Below are 18,290 nucleotides of genomic sequence, written 5' to 3' on the forward strand. Positions count from 1 at the left end.
ACGACCAGACTTAACGGGGTTAGTGGAGTCGGGTTTAATTGCAAATGAAATGAAACCACATAGACGAAAATCGGAAATTTAAAACTAATGGACTAAAACCGCATATTTCGACAAACCATAAGGACGAAAACAGAAAACCGCAGTTCACTCTAATTATTAATTCTTATTTAATAATATTTATACATATATATTTTATACTTAAATGAAAAATGTAAAGAAGCTGAATGGTATTTATATATGTAGGACCCTCACACTGCATACACACCCAATCTTCCTTGCTTAAATGCAGCTTCATAACACTCAACATTCTCATATTGATAATATAAAACCAAAAGTTACCATATTTATATCTTTCTTTAACTTAAGTTACAAAAAACAAGAAAGATCAAAGAATAATAAAGATTTTTGCTCTGTTTGTGATGGATTTTGTGATCAAGAAACATGGGCTTATCATAATGCAGAAGCTTGATACAATATTAATATTGGTGGCTTTGTTATGTTCATGTGTTTCTTTATGTGCTGCTTCTGTTTCATATGATCATAAGGCAATTTCCATTAATGGTCAAAAAAAGATTCTTATTTCTGGATCCATTCATTACCCAAGAAGCACTCCTGAGGTAAACTTGTCATATGTCAATATGCTCATTCAAATTTTCTTGTTTTTGTTTTTTGGTAAACTGCGGTTTTCATCCCTGTGTTTTGTTCAAATCCGTGGTTTTAGTCCAATAGTTTCAAATTTGCGATTTTCGTCCATGTGGCTTCAGTTCACCTGCAATGAAACACGAATTCATTAACCTCGTTAAGTCTGGTCGTTAAACTCATCAGCGTACCCTTCACGTGAGAGGCAGTTTTGTCTCTTTTTTTCCCAAATACACCCCAGCCCCTCACGTGAGGGGGCTTGCGAATTACGACTGGTGTTTATTTGGGGAGAAAAAGGACAAAAATGTCCCTCATGTGAGGGCCACGTTGATGGGTTTAACGACCAGACTTAACGCGGTTAATGAATTTGGATTTCATTGCAAGTGAAATGAAACCACAGGGACTAAAATCGCAAATTTGAAACTACTGGACTGAAACCGCAGATTTGGACAAACCACAGAGAAGAAAACCGCAGTTCATTCTTGTTTTTTTTTGGCAATCAAGAACTAATTTATGGGAATTTATTTTGATGTATTAGATGTGGCCGGATCTTATTCAGAAGGCGAAAGAAGGAGGGTTGGATGTGATTCAAACTTATGTTTTTTGGAATGGGCATGAACCGCAACCTGGTCAAGTAAGTGCAGTGTTTTTATCGAATCGGTCGTCTTATTGGTGGGCCCGGTTTTTAAAATAGTTGCACCTTTTGCATGTTACCTTGTTTGAGAAGTAAAAAATAAATAAAAACTATTTATGAATTATCTAATGTTTTAAAAATTATAAAAGAGTCGTGTTCATATAATGTTAACAAAATATGAAGTCTGAAGAATCAAAATGTGAAATTTTGCAAGATAAATATTTTTTTTTTATAAATCCGGTCCAACCGGTTGTGCAAAAAATATTGATGATTTTTTTTTTATTTCTTTCAGTATTATTTTCAAGACAGGTATGATTTGGTGAAGTTCATTAAGCTAATTAAGCAAGCTGGACTCTATGTTCATCTCAGAGTTGGACCTTATGCTTGTGCTGAATGGAACTTTGGGTAAATATTTTTAATTCCATAAATAGTAATAATATATTAATATTCATGTAATTTGACAAGTTTATAAATATATTTTTTTAAATTATACTTGTTTTAATTTCAGGGGGTTTCCTGTTTGGTTGAAATATGTTCCAGGAATTAGTTTCAGAACAGATAATGGTCCTTTCAAGGTCTGCTTCACTTTCTTTTAAAACTTATAAAAAATTAAGACAAAATGGCAAAAGACGTCCTTTATGTTTAATCGTTTTTTCAGTGGACGTCCTTTAGCAAAAGAAATGGCAGAAAACATCATTTACATTTAGAAATTCTATCACATTATGTCCTTTGATCCTAACCCAGTTAACTTTTCTCGTTAAATCTGGTCATGTGCAGACACATGAGGGTATTTTGGTCATTTTACTCTTGAAAATTAATCATCTTTATGTCAGTGAATGATTCAGAGTTAATATTTTTTTTAATTTGCAATAGTAAAATGACCAAAATACCCCCATGTGCAGGGCACATGACCATATTTAACGGAAAAAGTTAACTGGGTTAGGGTCAAAGGATATAATGTGATAGAGTTTTTAAATGTAAAGAATGTTTTATGTCATTTCTTTTGCTAAAGGACGTCCACTGAAAAAATGATTAAACATAAATGACGTCTTTTGCCATTTTGTCAAAAAAAATTATTTAAAAAAAAATATTTTTTGGGTATGTTAAATTTAGCATGTTTTGCTTATTATATATGTATAGGCAGCAATGGAAAAATTCACAAGGCACATAGTGAATATGATGAAAGCAGAAAGATTATATGAAAGTCATGGTGGTCCAATAATATTATCTCAGGTAGTCAAAAATCATTTTTAAAAAAATTACCAAAATTTGTATAAATGAATTTTTAACAAAAGTTAATGTGACAGATTGAAAACGAATATGGCCCGGTGGAGTATTTACTTGGAGCGCCTGGTCGGGCTTATACAAACTGGGCAGCTAAAATGGCTGTCGGTCTAGGAACCGGTGTACCGTGGGTCATGTGCAAACAAGATGATGCCCCTGATCCTGTTGTAAGTTCACCATTTAGTTATGCAAGTTTTATGAATATGTTGACTTTATTCTTGTCAATCAATTTCCCACATGGCTGTTTTTGCATGTTATATGTTTCAAGTGGGATCCTTTATGAAGTGCACATGGGCAGTTTTTCTTTATGCATACATGAAATTATTATTAAGAATAATATTACATAATATATAATGCATACTATTAAGAAAGATCAAATCTTGATAATTTATAATTGTAATAATAATTAGATGCTGGTTTTTTGTTTGATAGATTAATACCTGCAATGGTTTTTACTGTGACTATTTCTCTCCCAATAAAAATTACAAACCGAAGATGTGGACCGAAGCATGGACAGGATGGTAATTTTATTTAATTCATGAGCCCGAATGCACGATACTCTTTTGTTTTTCTTTGTTTCATTTGGTTGATTTATGTTAAAAAAAATCATTAATGAATTAGGTTCACTGAGTTTGGTGGTGCGGTTCCATATAGACCGGCTGAAGACTTGGCATATTCAATCTCTAAGTTTATTCAGAGTGGTGGATCTTTTGTGAACTACTATATGGTAAGTTAAACATTTTATGTTTATATAATATATGATAATGTTGCATGAAAGTTAATCTTGTTTTGTATTTTGACAGTATCATGGAGGAACTAATTTTGGGCGGACCGCGGGTGGCCCGTTTATTGCTACAAGCTATGATTATGATGCTCCACTTGATGAATATGGTATGTTATTGGCTAAGATTCTTTCTGTTACTCTTGATAAAAAGGGTATTTTGGGCATTTTACAAACAATAATACCATCAACCTGATCACAACTTACAAAAAAAATAAAAAATATTAATAAAATTAAGGGGTGCTTGGGATCACTTGTTTAAAAAACTTATGCTTATAAGTAGAGGCAAAAGATCCAATATGCGAATCCCTTTTTTTCACGAATCAATCCACGAAATCACATCCCAACATCTCGGAATCGTCAATACATATCCAATTAATCATTGGTTCACGGAAAAAAACAGTTTTGGATCGTTAATTGATCATTTTTATATTTTTTTTCACAAAATCCGTTTTTGAGCGTTTTCTGAGCGTTTTAGGTTTTTGGTTGAGTGTTTTAGTATTTTTGCCTTTGAGCGTCTCGTGTACCTATCGTACGTTAAGGCATTATTGTACAGTATCTCTACCCTATAAGTAGAAACATATAATCAACATACTGAAAACAGCTTATTTCATCCTAAGGGTAAACTTGTAATTTGGAATTGGTAAGTTTGATGGTATTATACTGTTATTTGACAAGCAATCAAACATTTAATCCTTACAAACTTTCTTAGCATAAAGCTATAAGATATTTAAGATAATTATGTTTCCAAGACTAAAAATTTTAATATTTGAATCTTTGTTACTAAATTTAAAAAACTTGAGGTTCATTGGATTTTTATTATAGGACTAAAACGCGAAGCTAAGTGGGGACATCTGAAAGATCTGCATAGAGCCATAAAACTATGCGAGCCCGCGTTAGTAAATGGTGATCCTTCTATTATCAGTCTTGGAAACAATCAAAAGGTTGCATTTTTATGTTCTTTTTATTCATAATCATAATATTATTAATATATTAATATCCACATCAGCAGTGGACCCCGCCTCTTACATTCGGTTAATCTTTATAACTGCAGGCATATGTTTACAACTACAAGACCGGAGGATGTGCTGCTTTCCTTTCAAATAACGACAGAAACACGTATGCAACCGTAAACTTTAGAAACCAGCGGTATAATATCCCGCCTTGGTCTATAAGTATCTTACCGGACTGCAAGAACACTGTTTATAATACAGCAAGAGTGAGAGTTTATAAATTTTTATTATTTCTTATTTTAGTAAAAAAAAATTTATGGCTGAAAGTGTGAATGTGATTAATAGGTAGGTGCGCAAACGGCATTGATGCAGATGACTTCTGCGGGTGGAGGGTTTACTTGGCAGTCATACAATGATGTAACCGAATCGTATAATGACAACTCATTTACAAACGTTGGATTGTTAGAGCAACTTAATGTCACTAGAGATTCTTCGGATTATTTGTGGTATATGACAGAGTAAGTGCAACTTTTTTTTATGTATCATTTCGCATTAGATACTAAAATGTAGCGTTTTCTTATAAAACCGTTAGAAATTTGAACTGTAAATTATAATATTGTTTTTGTAATCATAGTTATGACATTAATTTGTTAAACATGTAAACGGACAAAGAAAATGCTTGTGGGTCAACCCAACTGACTCGGGAATATTAAAAATGGCCCGTTTCAACATGAGTTCATTTTAACCCGTTAAACAACCTGACCCGACCCATACTAGAAAATGACAAGGTTTGATTCTCAGTGTCAGGGTTGGCTCCAATGAGGGGTTCTTGAGAAGCGGAAAGTGGCCCACGCTTGTAGTCTCATCTGCGGGTCATGCTTTGCATGTTTTCATCAACGGTCAGTTATCAGGTAACGAGATTAAAACAAGTAGCAAGATGTTTTATTTATTCACTTTGGTCATTAGTTTCATATAGGTATTATGAGTTTAGTTTTTTAAAACAGGTAACAATTGTTGTACAACATGATTTATATATGAAAATATGCATAGTTCATATTATGACACACTTTGTTTATTACAGGAACTGTCTATGGAAGTAAAGATAATCATAAGTTGAGTTTTAATAAACCAGTAAATCTTAGACCTGGTGTAAACAAGATTTCTCTACTTAGCATTGCTGTTGGTCTTCCGGTATGCTTTCTCCCTCACTCTGTCTCTCATATATATATGCATACATATACCCATATAGGCGTATAAGTATTCTAAACAGCGTAGAGTTTTTTGCGAGAACAGGAAAAACAAAATAAGTAATTCATTTATTTAATCTTAAAATTTTTCAAAATATAAGAAAATGGTTGAAATGCAATATTGGTATATTCAACTTTCCTGAAATTCAAAAAAAAACTATATGATTTTGTTTGTTTATTTGTACATCAAATATGCATTTGTGTATAATAAGAAAAATTATAAGAAATATGAATCATTAACAAAAAAAATAAAAACATACATGATTTCGGTATGTTCTTTTTGTTCTCACAATAATCTAGTCTTTTGTAATCTCACCAATCACCATGTATATGTATATATATATATATATAGGGTTTGGATCAAATATAAATGAAATTAACGTGCTAAACGTGAGAATCAAGTAGAGTAATTATAAATACAAGTAGAGTAATTATGTAATTACTCTATGATAATTACTCTATGATATAATTACATAATTACTCTACTTGTATCTATAATTACTCTACTTGATTCTCACATTTAGCACGTTAATTTCATTTGTACGTTAATTTCATTTCTACTTGTATCTATAATTTGTACGTTAATTTCATTTGTACGTTAATCTTATGTTTCTCTTATTTGATTTTGTAGAATATCGGTCCACATTTCGAGACATGGAATGCAGGTGCTCTTGGTCCGGTCATACTCTACGGTCTTAATGAAGGAAAAAGAGATTTGACTTGGAAAAAGTGGTCTTACAAGGTTTGACTTTTACAAACTTTCTGTTCACCAGGCCTCATCCAGTCATCCTAGTTGTCGAATCGTATAAACCGGGACCCACATTCGCATCTTCATTTAACATTATAAAACAACATAAAGATGTTGAATGCCAAATTGGCAAAGATGAATAGACCAGATGTTTTTTAACTTGAGTTTTGACTTAATTTTGACTTTTTGACCAGGTCGGTCTTAGAGGCGAAACTCTAAGTCTTCATTCAGTCAGGGGTAGTTCGTCTGTTGAGTGGATTCAAGGTTCACTTGTAGCTCAAAGACAACCATTAACATGGTACAAGGTATAATGACTAAACAGGAAATTCCTATATTATGTTATATACTTTCTTGAAATAGTCAATGTTTGACATTTTTGCATGATTAGAGTGAAAATAAGAAATTAACTCGGATTTATTTATATACTTCTTTTTTTTACTTTTGAAGACTATTTTCAATGCTCCGGGTGGGAATGAACCTTTGGCTTTAGACATGAGCAGTATGGGCAAAGGTCAAATATGGATAAATGGTCAAAGCATCGGACGTTATTGGCCTGCATACAAGGCGCATGGATCTTGTAGCAGTTGCAGTTATGCTGGCTATTTTGATGAGAATAAATGCTTAAGTAAATGTGGTGAATCTTCCCAAAAATGGTAATAAAGATTCTATCTTTTTCGTAAACTCTTGAAGCTTTCTTAGACAATCACACTCTTCTAATTTGATATATGTTTTTAACTGATTATCACAACTTGTAAGCTTCTGATAACCAGATTATGCAAGGGTCAAAATTACCTTTTTACCCTTTCTTCGAATCTAATTTGAAAGACTTATACTCACATTTCAAATAACATCACATTGTTTCACAATAATATCCTTTTTAGCAAGTTTTTCCAACAATTCTTTAAGAGTAAACTGCGGTTTGCGTCCTTATGGTTTATCCAAATTTGCGGTTTTAGTCCAACAGTTTTAAATTTGTGATTTTCGTCCCTGTGGTTTAATTTCACTTGCAATTAAACCCGAATTCACTAATCCCGATAAGTCTGGTCATTAAACCCATCAGCGTGCCCTTCACGTGAGGGGCGATTTTGTCCTTTTTCCCCCCCAAATACACCCTAGCCCCTCACGTGAGGGGCTTGCGGATTAGAACTGGGGTTTATTTGGGGAAAAAAGGACAAAACTGCACCTCACGTGAGGGGCACGCTGATGGGTTTAACGACCAGACTTAACGGAGTTAATGAATTCGGGTTTAATTGCAAGTGAAATGAAAACACAGGGACGAAAATCATCAATTTGATATTATTGGACTAAAACTGCAGATTTGAACAAACCACAAGGACGAAAACCGCAGTTTACTCATTCTTTAAATATCAAATTATTAGACAGTTAAAACTTTCAAACCATAAATAGACGGTAACTGAGTTTGGTTTGGTTTGTTTAAGGTACCACGTGCCTCGGTCATGGTTAAAACCGAGAGGCAACTTGTTGGTTGTTTTCGAAGAGCTAGGAGGAATCCCATACGGAATATCAATGGTGAAAAGATCTATTTACAGTGTATGTGCTGATATATATGAGTGGCAGCCTACATTAATGAATTATCAAATGCAAGCTTCTGGTAAAGCGAGTAAACCGTTGAGGCCCAAAGCACACCTTTCATGCAGCCTGGGTCAGAAAATATCTTCGATTAAATTTGCTAGTTTTGGCACCCCGCTAGGCGGTTGTGGTAGTTATCGTGAGGGTAACTGTCACGCTCATAACTCATATGATGCATTCAACAAGGTATTAGTTTTTATTTATCCTAATGTGACCGACAAATAGGAACGAAAAATAAAAATGTTAATATCTTGATATTGAATATTTTTGCAGTACTGCATTGGACAACAAGCATGTACCGTACCTGTAACACCCGAGATTTTTGGTGGTGATCCTTGCCCGAAAGTAATGAAGAAACTTTCGGTTGAAGCCATTTGCAGCTGATAATTATTTATAAGCAAAATAAAGGAAAGCTTCAAGTAAAGTATTATAGTTTGATTTAGTTTCATTTTTTTATAATTATAGTATATTATAGATGTTCGGGTTACCAGTATGACGCAATACGAAGGGCTTTGGCCAAAGGTAAAGTTGTACAGATATGCAACACATTCATTTGGTTTAAAAGTATCATCATACATACAGAATTTGAAGATTGGTGTACATAAAGCTCGCACGCTGCGAACGTATTATTATTCTAAATTTGGCTTCACGAGCCACGATTTGAGGGTCAGACTGCAAGAAAATAACGGCATTGGATACATTCATTAATAGAAAATTTAGTCGGCCGAAGGGCCTTGTATGATTTATTTCAGTTTCTGGCTTTTGTTATCTGTGTTTTCTCTATAGAGGCAATTTGCTACTTTTTTGTCATTGTAAAAACACTTTTAACAGATTGTAACATTTCATCTTGTTTATGATTCATATTTGATCTTGTTTCTCAAATATGATATAAATTTATCCCTAATTTAACATTGTACAGAAAAACCGAACTAGAACGATAAACGAACCAACTAATCAAATTATTAAATCCTAACCTAACTAAAATGCACATCTAAACACTACATATGTTGTGTACAAATAAACAAACCATAACCATCTAAAAAGCATAATCTTGTACAAACAATCAAATCAAACTCTTTTAAAAGATAGCCTTTTATCTTGCATTATATAAATAGCAAGGTTGCAAAAGTCGCTAGGCGGTCGACTGTGGAGTTGGGTGTACTCTGACATGATAAATATAACGAAATTAATTTTTGGATATTATATATCTATCGAATATCATAAAGTTTACTAATATTTATAACAAAATAGGTGAATATCAATATAATTAAGAAAAATGCATTTTTAAATAATAAATTATTCCAATGATATTTGTTCAATATTATAGAAATACGAATAATGTTCAATTTTTAAGGACAAAATCGACCAAAGTTCACCGACTAGATGTAATTCTGACTGAAGTTGACCAACTTTGATCAATTCTTAGTAACTAGATGGAGTTACAGAAACTCACCTCGACAACATAATTTGTAGTATATCATGTGAAAAAAATATGTAATAAAAGTTTTATGAATAATGTATCAGACTCATATAACAGAAGACATATCAAAGACATCTAATTCTGGATATGAATGGAATTTGATTAACCAACAACACAACAATAATGGTATGAGATATAAATGCAGTTCATATAACATACAAAAATTCAATATTAGTTAAAAAGAAACATATTCTAAAAAACTAGCCAATCATACAAAGTCGTTTTACCGTCTTCTTCATATTCTCGTAACGAAAGATACGCGACGAACTTGTCCGAACTCACCTCTACACTGTTTCCTTCTATCTTCTTTTATCAGTCTATCTTCACAGACGAGTATATCTTGCGGACAAACCACAAACACGCATAGAACCCGATGGTACCCGTCAACACAAAGAAAGCATAGGAAGCAATCAACATGTACCCGAAGTACAGAACACCCGAAACGAACTTTGTGATTTCCAGTTTTGTGAAATAGTAGAAAATCGAGTAGAGGAAAAGATACAGCGCGGATAAGCCAGCTGTCAAATAAGCCCGCCACCACCAATGGTAGTCCTCACTACATAACTGGAAGTAACAGAGCACGACCGTTATCTCTGCGCACGTGATGATCAAGATCACAAACACGATGAAAAGAAACCCGAAGATGTAATAAAACTGGTTCAGCCATATGGAGGTTAAGATGAAGAACAACTCAATGAAAACCGCCCCGAAAGGAAGGATTCCACCGATCAGAATCGAGAACACGGGTTTCATGTACCAAGCTTGCTCGGGTACTTGTCTCGGGATTTTGTTGGTTTTCACGGGATCTTCGATTGCGGGTTTCTTGAAACCCAAGTAACTGCCCACGAAGACTAACGGGACGGATATCCCGAACCATAAACAAACAAGAGCAATCATGGTTCCAAACGGGACTGCGCCAGATGACTTTTCTCCCCAAATTAACGCATTCAAAACGAAGAAAATTGCAAATAAAATACCGGGAAACATAAATGATGTTTTCAACGTGTTCTTTTTCCACTCGGTGCCTTTGAACATTTTGTATATCCGTGCAGAAGCATAACCGCCGAATAGTCCCATGAACACCCATAACAGAACCATGGCGGTCATAAGGCCTCCACGGTTGGATGGTGATAAGAACCCTAGAGATGCGAATATCATGGTCACAAGTGTCATTCCGAAAAGCTGTACACCTGTCCCGACATAAACCGAGAGTAATCCGAAATATTCTGGAGCTCGGAAGACGTCTCCATGAACAAGTTTCCAACCTGTTTCTTCTTGAGCTTCATCTTGTGTGTCTAACTGATTATAGTTTGCAATATCTCTGTAAAGTGTTCTCATCATGATCATAGCTACCATTCCTGACAGAAATAGGACTATCATTAACGAGTTTATAATTGAAAACCAATGGATTTGATCATCGTTCATGAGAAGATAGGTGTCCCAGCGTGATGCCCATTTGATTTCACTCTCCTGTAAAAGTTTAAAAAGATGTGAAATATGGTTACGGGCATTTGTAAATTGTAGTTATAATTGTAGAGCTAAGTATAGGCCTGTAAATGAACCAATCGTCTAGTGAATTGTTCATGAACCTTTCAACAGGAAGTTCGTTTATGTTCATTTATTTAATAAGCAAGCGGTCATTCAAGGCGGTTAAGTTCTCCTATAGATACAGTTAAACGAACGAACATGAACACATGTCTCGTACATTCATTTATGTTTGTGAACATTCGCTTACGTTCATTCATTTCGTTTGTTTTAAATGTTTTAGCTCAGTTATACTCATTCATCTATGTGTATACGTTCGTTCGTTTACGCTCATGGACTGTTTGTTTATACTGTAGAGGAACGAACATAAACAAATACGGACACATTCAAATTCTCAAGAACAAACTCATACGAGAAAACCACGCTCGCTAAATTGTTCTTATAATCGTGTTCAATCGTTCGTTCGGTTGATGTTAAACAAATGAACGAACATGAACATGCTCTGTTCATGTTTGTTTGGTTCGTTTACAGGCCTATGTGAGAACAAGTGGTGAGAGTTTATTGAAATTTACCTTGAAAGTAACATCATATGAGAAAACCACCTCTTTATCTGTATCGACTTCTTGAGGTACAGTGCTTCCTTGAACTATGTTTCTGGTATTTTGGTTGCAAGTCGTGAGTTGTGGGTTCTTTTCATCCCAGTCTTTATACTCGTGATTGATACTGTTTATAAAGACAGTTAAAATAATATTAACATTTTAAGATAGGAAAAATCAGAAATGAAAAGAAATTTACAAAATTACCTGTTCGGAGTAACTTCAAACCCAACAATTCGAGCAGCATCGGTCTCAGGATCCCTATGATACATGACTCTAAAGCTGAGATGATTGTTGATGAAGTATTTTTCCTCTTTGCTCTAAAGAAGTTAATGAGATATTAATTCTTGGTACTCCTGAACAAACAAAAAAAAACAATTATATATTTTTTATTATTAAACTTACCCCGGCATAATTTCCTTTAAAACCGACACGAAAACCGTGCTCGTAAGTGGTTGACTGAACACCATCTCGTCTTTGTCTGCGAACTGCAACTGGGAGATTATCCAAAATCCTGCATCAATTTTAAATCAAACAATGTTAACCGGGCCTCCAAAGAGAAAAACATTGAGTTTTTGTGTGATGAAAAGGTTTACAGGGGATAATAGAGTTATATACATGTTAACTCGATACTCATCATCAATGCTTTCTTTAAACTTTTTTGCAGATCCAGCATCAAGTTTTACCCGACAACCGGCTTTGCATGGTTGTTCCTCTCCCATAGTGAACTAAAACAGATACCAGAAACTTATAATAATAACATAAACGAGTAAGAGTAATGTTGGATAATAACAGTGGTCACTTTGATCTCACCGTGTAGACTGAATTCTCAATGCGGTCACCTCTTAGCACCTCCCCCAAATTTTCAGCACTATTTTGAATCTGCTTAGGCTTACAATAGTTCAAGTAATAGAACTCATAAGGAAGTTGTGTTTTTGTGGAAGAGAGCTTGTTGACTTTGACTTGAAGAGGATCACCCTAGTCAAAAGATTAGCAATTTTGTTTAATTAGTAGCCACAGATTATCAATCTTACTGGAGAAAAAAAAACAAGACAAATGACAGTTAAGATAATAGAAAAACAAGTTTAGAAATACTAAAATGCATATAATTCAAGCACCTAGCTGGTTAAACGCCAGGTCACAAAAGTTCCAATGCAGGTAACCAAGATAACTGGAGCTTAGAATCAAAAGTTATGATCGTTTATACAATGCAAACAAAAAACATGCTAGACTGTTAACAACCTAATATATTTACCCCTATTTGTAATCCCTAACGCCATCAAGTTCCAATCAAATCTGGAAATGAGATGGTGAATTAAAAATCTGTGTTGACTATACCAGGACTCACTAAACGCCATCAATTACCAGTTCACTGATCTGTGCTTCACTATAAGTGACTAAAACAAGCCACAGTACAAATGCAACGACCCTACAATCCTAAAAAACAAAAGTATCACTTCAAGCATGTTACAAACTATATAATGAACATCTACAAGTTCTTAATTCTTCCATCAATAACATGAATATGGCATCAGGCATGCAACTAGCACATTAACAAAATCATTATTCAACATTACGCAGACTAGAGTCAACTAATCAGATCTAAAGGCAGAAACTCACCGTACGATACAGATCCACAATGTAAACAATTTACAACTGATTACGCACTTCAATTTAAACCTAAAACCCTATATTTAAGCTCGATTTGAACAAATCATATGTAAAATGAGATTCTGAAGTAAATCATCAAACGGTAGGGGTTAAACGCATACATAAACCATACTACATCAGGAACAAACGCCACTACTATATAATCAACATGTTACATATTATATATAATAAACGTCTACTAGTTCTTAATTCTTCTGTCAATAACATAAATCTGGCATCATGCAAGCGACTAGCACATGCTCACATTTTACACAAACTAGAGTCAGCAAATCAGATCTACAAGCACAAACTCATCGTACGCTACAGATCCGAAATGTAAACAATTCACAAACCATACATGAACTTCAATTTAAACCTAAAACCCTAGATTCAAGCTCAATTAGTACAAATCAAAAACTAAACTAAAATCAACGAATCATACACATTAAACACATAAATAACCGCCGATTTGAGCTACATAATCCATAATAAATCAGAAAACAAACGCTACTGCTACATAATAAACATCTTCAAGTCTTTAACTCATCTATCAATAACATAAATCTAATCATTCTTCAACATTACACAAACTAAAGTCAAATAATTAGAAAAGGTACAAACTCACCGTACACTACAGATCCATAACGTAAGCAACTTCCAAATCGCGTAAGAACTTCAATTTAAACCTAAAACCCTAGATTCAAGCTCAGTTTGTACAAATCTAACACTAAACTTATATCAACAAATCCTACACACAAATAACCACCGATTTGAGCAACATGAACCATAATAAATCCCAAATAATAATGCTAATAATAATAATAATAATAAACACTCTACTGATTATAAAATAAACATGTTACAAAATATACAGTAACATCTACAAGTTCTTAATTATTCTAACAATAACATAAATCTAGCACGGTCTTACATTACACAAACTAGAGTCAACTAATTAGATCTACAGGCACAAACTCACTGTACACTACAGATCCACAATCTAAACAACTTCGAAACTACATATGCACTTCAATTTAAACCTAAAACCCTAGATTCAAGCTCAATTTATACTAATCAAACACTAAACTTAAATCAACAAATCCTACACACTAAACACACAAATAACCTCCAATTTGAACAATATTAATCCGTACTAAATCATTAAGCAAACGCTTACTGCTAGATCTAAATAATAATGTACGTACTCGTGAAAAATCACGCGGAGCAACACCGGGAAGATAGAATGATTCAGCTGATGCGATGAAGAAGACGATTGTGATAACCGTCAGTAACCAATTGGACCTCTGTTGTTCCATTTTTGAGATCTCGATGGATCGAGTGATGAGAGGCAGAACGAGTTCGTGTTTCGTGTGTTGTGAATAATATTATTATAGAGGTGATTATTATTCTAACTTCACTCGTTTTTTTGCTATGGCCAGTTTTAGTAAGTTGTGATAATTGAGCTTGGAGTATTTATAATTTGCGATTTTGGTTCAATAATTTGTTTTAGGGGTGGTAAATGTATATAATAGATCAGAATGAGTTAAACTAGAAAAATAAAATGATTGAAACAGGTTAAAACAGGTTGGCATTTCTTGAGTTTTTTTTATTATTTTTTTATGGAACAAGAAAAACGGAGGAAACTTTTTAGTATTTTTCTTTTTTATTTTTTGCTTTATATTTCCAGTTATAATTTTTTAATAATTTTTTTATTTTTTAGTGAGAGGTTTCTGAAATCTCAATGAGACTCATTTCAAAAACCCCTTGTTAAAAAATTCAAAAAAAATAATTAAAAAACTATAACTCGAAATATAAAGTAAAAAAGTAAAAGTACTAAAAAGTTTCCTCCGTTTTCTCGTTCCATTAAAAAAAACCTTCAAGAAATGACAACTCGTTTTGACCCGTTTCAATCATTTTTTTTTAGTTTGACTCATTCTGACCCATTATATACATTTTAATACAACTCATTCAACCCAGTGGGTCACATTTGCCACCTGGTTTGTTTTATTGTGTTTTCGTGTCAGGTTGGCGGGTTTTAGGTTCGCGGGTTGATTTATTCTACACGAAATGACTCGTATTTTTATTTATGTAAAAATATCAACCCTAACCTATAACAAACTTAAAGGTGTGTAGCATGGATATGATTGTTTAACTTGGTTGTCTAAACATGCCAAGTGGATTGTTGGATTGACATGTGGAATTGAAGTTGTATATCGGGTTGGTGAGTTATTAAAGTTTTCATCACGAGTTAAATCATGGTAGATATTTCACAAGTATATACTATGGGGACTGTTAACAAGCCGAATCACTACATACAAACCACTTATAACATCATCATTCGTTAGTGAAAAGGGATTTCTTTATGTGACCACCCTTGACACGAGATAAGTATATGTTAGAAAGAATTGAAATTATAATATATTTCTATCGTTGTCAAGTTTTATACCGGACTTTGCAATATTTGTTTTGTCATAGTGCAATGGAATACTATGTGGTTCATGATTATAGGTATAACCGTTAATTCATCATGATTACGGTAATAGTTAGAAAAGTAATGGGTGGTCTCACGTAGGTGAAAGACCGTGGGATAAACCAGACACAATCATGCACCATATGGACAGGATACCACGGGCTAAACCGACTTGATTTAATGTATTTGACATCATGCCTCTTAAAACCTCATCATTCAACATCGCTGTCAGTTCACCTTTACTAAAATACCATCTTTGACCCATCATATTGTCGTATATGCATATGAATATAAATCATCTTTTTCGAACGCGTCATTTTCAGCATCCTAAAATGCTTAGAAGTTTATTTTTTTTGTTTCGGTTTGTATATAAATAAGGACGAGATAAGACGTAAACGATAAAGGAAAACTGAAGATTTAACAAAATTTGACTAATATTACATGTTCATAAATAGTTGAAGGATCACTTTTGAAACTTATCCATTTGTCAATACTCTTTATTTTTTTTTGAACAGTTTGGCTCGCTGGCAATGCACTCCTACTAACACCCAAAGGACCCGGGTTCGAATCTCCCAGAGAGAGGGACATTTGTCAATACTCTTTTTGCTATCTGCCTATTTAGAACACCGACATGGAGTTACCATCTCGAGGTATATAGTCAGGGTTGAATCAAAGTCAAAATATATAACACCGTTAAGTTATATAACTAATAAATCTAAGGTACAAAGGTTAACTAGTAAACATGAGTTGGGAGTTGTAAGTGAATTATGATCAACTTGTAAATCGATTGGATAGGTCATGTATGAAGCTGAAAATGTGTTAATTACATTGTAAACAGTATGATGATTTGCACTATTATATTATACTGTATTAGATTGCATCACATCACATTATGGGTATTATGAGTGAATCAAATAGAATTGTAAAAATATGTAAGGATCCAGACGTAATGTAACGACGTGTTTTCTCTTTTCAAAATGGGGTGGACGAGTAGTTTTATAATTAGTCGGGTTGACAATTTATATATTAAAGAGTTAGGTGCAGTTACTATACACTAATGCCTTAACATACGGTAGGTACGCGAGACGCTCAAAGGCAAAAACCTAAAACGTTCAGAAAACGCTCACAAAACTTAAATGCTCATTAAACGCTCAAAAACGGTCTTCGTGAAAAAAGTGAAAAATTGATCGATTCACCATCCAAAACTGTTTTTTCGTTGAACCAATGATTGATTGGGTGTGTATTGACGATTCCGAGATGTTTGGATGTGATTTCATGGATCGATTCATGAAATAATGGATTTGCGTACGTAATGTGCGTTAAGGCATTATTGTATTGGATATTTTCCGTTAAAAAGTTTTTACTCGTGCATGATAGTTATTAAATGTCCGTAGCATAATCGTAATCATATCATTGTTAATATTGGGTGTTAAGTTTCAACATTTTGGGACGAGATTATTTTGGTAGTGAATGCATACTTATTCAATGTTATAGAGTTGTTTGCTAGATGATGTACGTCAAGTGACGGGATATTTTGCCTGTTACATCATTACTCATTGTTTTTTAGAGCTATGAAAGTCCATTCAATATTGATTTATGTGTGTGGTTATCTCACTCTATAGTACTATCAAAGATAGATGACAAATCACAAAAAGAAATGATTTCAAAATAACATGATTGTTCTTCAATCCTATCAACTTCACCATTAATATCATTGTCATTTTCACCGTCATCGATAACTGGATCGCTACACTTACCGTTATCATCTTGACCATCAACATTTTAAAGAACACAATCGTCAGTTAGTCAACATACACTGTTCTAAACACAATCTTTAAAAGGTTTTTTTTACCGTTTTTCTCTCAACAACTATAAGTAATTATCTTTCATGCACAACGCACAATTGCTCACTATAATTTTATAATTTAAAGTAGTTGGATATCAAACGCATCCTAAATAAAAAAATTGTTTTATTCTAGTGGTTAACCGTTAGCCTGTCGAGTTAGATAAGGGGTCTCCATTTATTTTTATTTTTTTTGGAGCACAGATAAGGGGTCTCCATAGTGTGTAATCTTCTCCAACCAATATCAATATTATATCCTGTAAATTATTATCTTGTAATCAAATTTCCACAAGAAAAAACTAAAAAATAAAACCAACGATAAATCCAACTTTACAATAAACCATCCACTATTCCACTCTACATTTGAAAATTCCCTCTTTATATTAAAAATTAAAAATTAAAAAATAAAACATTTTCATATTATTTGAAGCTTTAAAAACAACATAGTTTTCTAAGTAGTCATAATACAGTGATTACTGTCACTTAAAGACACCTTGCTCGTTTTGACTTACAAGGGCTCGTAGTTTTTTCAAGCTTGCGCTCAACTCGTTTATTTTTAATTTCTATACATGTTTTTTATATATATGGAGTAAAAACTAAAACGAGTCTAAGCTCGACTCGACCTCGTGTAGTACCTTAAATTAGCCAAAGCTATGCTCAAGTTCGGTTGTGCAATGTGAGATTAATGCATGAAGTCCAAAAGAGGTAAAGGTTAAAAACACACAAGACTTGTTAGGCTCAACGGGCCTAAACGAGCTTCCCATACAAAGTTCGAGCTCGATAACTAAATGGGCTTTATTTGAGACTCGAGCTCGGCTTGAGCTTGAAAAAACTCGGCTCGTTTCGAGCTTTTTACGATCCAAACTCTAGTAGCTCGCAAGCGGCTAGCC

At 33.7% G+C, this 18,290-nt stretch overlaps 2 protein-coding genes across 2 annotated transcripts; one reads left to right on the top strand and one right to left on the bottom strand.

The window, feature by feature from the left end:
- The first annotated feature begins 251 nt into the window (after positions 1 to 251).
- Positions 252 to 8,616, top strand: LOC143538436 (beta-galactosidase 1-like). Its single transcript, XM_077032003.1, has 19 exons — positions 252 to 617; positions 1,178 to 1,273; positions 1,566 to 1,678; positions 1,782 to 1,848; positions 2,414 to 2,506; positions 2,581 to 2,724; positions 2,990 to 3,078; positions 3,179 to 3,284; positions 3,361 to 3,448; positions 4,164 to 4,282; positions 4,393 to 4,557; positions 4,637 to 4,809; positions 5,093 to 5,202; positions 5,373 to 5,482; positions 6,170 to 6,280; positions 6,481 to 6,591; positions 6,734 to 6,939; positions 7,726 to 8,062; positions 8,150 to 8,616. The coding sequence occupies exons 1-19, from the start codon at positions 420 to 422 to the stop codon at positions 8,258 to 8,260; spliced, it is 2,547 nt and encodes an 848-aa protein (XP_076888118.1). The 5' UTR covers positions 252 to 419; the 3' UTR covers positions 8,261 to 8,616.
- An 819-nt stretch (positions 8,617 to 9,435) lies between these two features.
- On the bottom strand, positions 9,436 to 14,452 carry LOC143538427 (transmembrane 9 superfamily member 7-like). Its single transcript, XM_077031995.1, has 7 exons — positions 14,293 to 14,452; positions 12,251 to 12,415; positions 12,056 to 12,165; positions 11,843 to 11,951; positions 11,645 to 11,757; positions 11,414 to 11,564; positions 9,436 to 10,826 (listed from the first exon to the last, which is right to left on the bottom strand). Exons 1-7 carry the CDS (start codon positions 14,401 to 14,403, stop codon positions 9,669 to 9,671), a joined length of 1,917 nt encoding a protein of 638 aa, XP_076888110.1. The 5' UTR covers positions 14,404 to 14,452; the 3' UTR covers positions 9,436 to 9,668.
- Between the last annotated feature and the right edge of the window lie 3,838 nt (positions 14,453 to 18,290).

Source organism: Bidens hawaiensis, unplaced genomic scaffold (genome assembly GCF_021521415.1).
Source record: "Bidens hawaiensis isolate Kalapana, Puna unplaced genomic scaffold, B.hawaiensis_p1.1 tig00000780_1, whole genome shotgun sequence".
NCBI classification, from domain to species: domain Eukaryota; kingdom Viridiplantae; phylum Streptophyta; class Magnoliopsida; order Asterales; family Asteraceae; genus Bidens; species Bidens hawaiensis.

What these genes read in the sequence shown, in the direction of transcription:
- LOC143538436 (XM_077032003.1), top strand. Translation starts at nt 420, where the DNA reads ATGGATTTTGTGATCAAGAAACATGGGCTTATCATAATGCAGAAGCTT. An exon ending in TATTTGTGGTATATGACAGA is followed by an intron (nt 4,810 to 5,092) that starts GTAAGTGCAACT and finishes TTTGATTCTCAG; the next exon opens with TGTCAGGGTTGGCTCCAATG. An exon ending in CATCAACGGTCAGTTATCAG is followed by an intron (nt 5,203 to 5,372) that starts GTAACGAGATTA and finishes TGTTTATTACAG; the next exon opens with GAACTGTCTATGGAAGTAAA.
- LOC143538427 (XM_077031995.1), bottom strand. Translation starts at nt 14,403, where the DNA reads ATGGAACAACAGAGGTCCAATTGGTTACTGACGGTTATCACAATCGTC. An exon ending in CTCCGCGTGATTTTTCACGA is followed by an intron (nt 12,416 to 14,292) that starts GTACGTACATTA and finishes TCTTTTGACTAG; the next exon opens with GGTGATCCTCTTCAAGTCAA. An exon ending in TTTGAAGTTACTCCGAACAG is followed by an intron (nt 11,565 to 11,644) that starts GTAATTTTGTAA and finishes CTTTATAAACAG; the next exon opens with TATCAATCACGAGTATAAAG.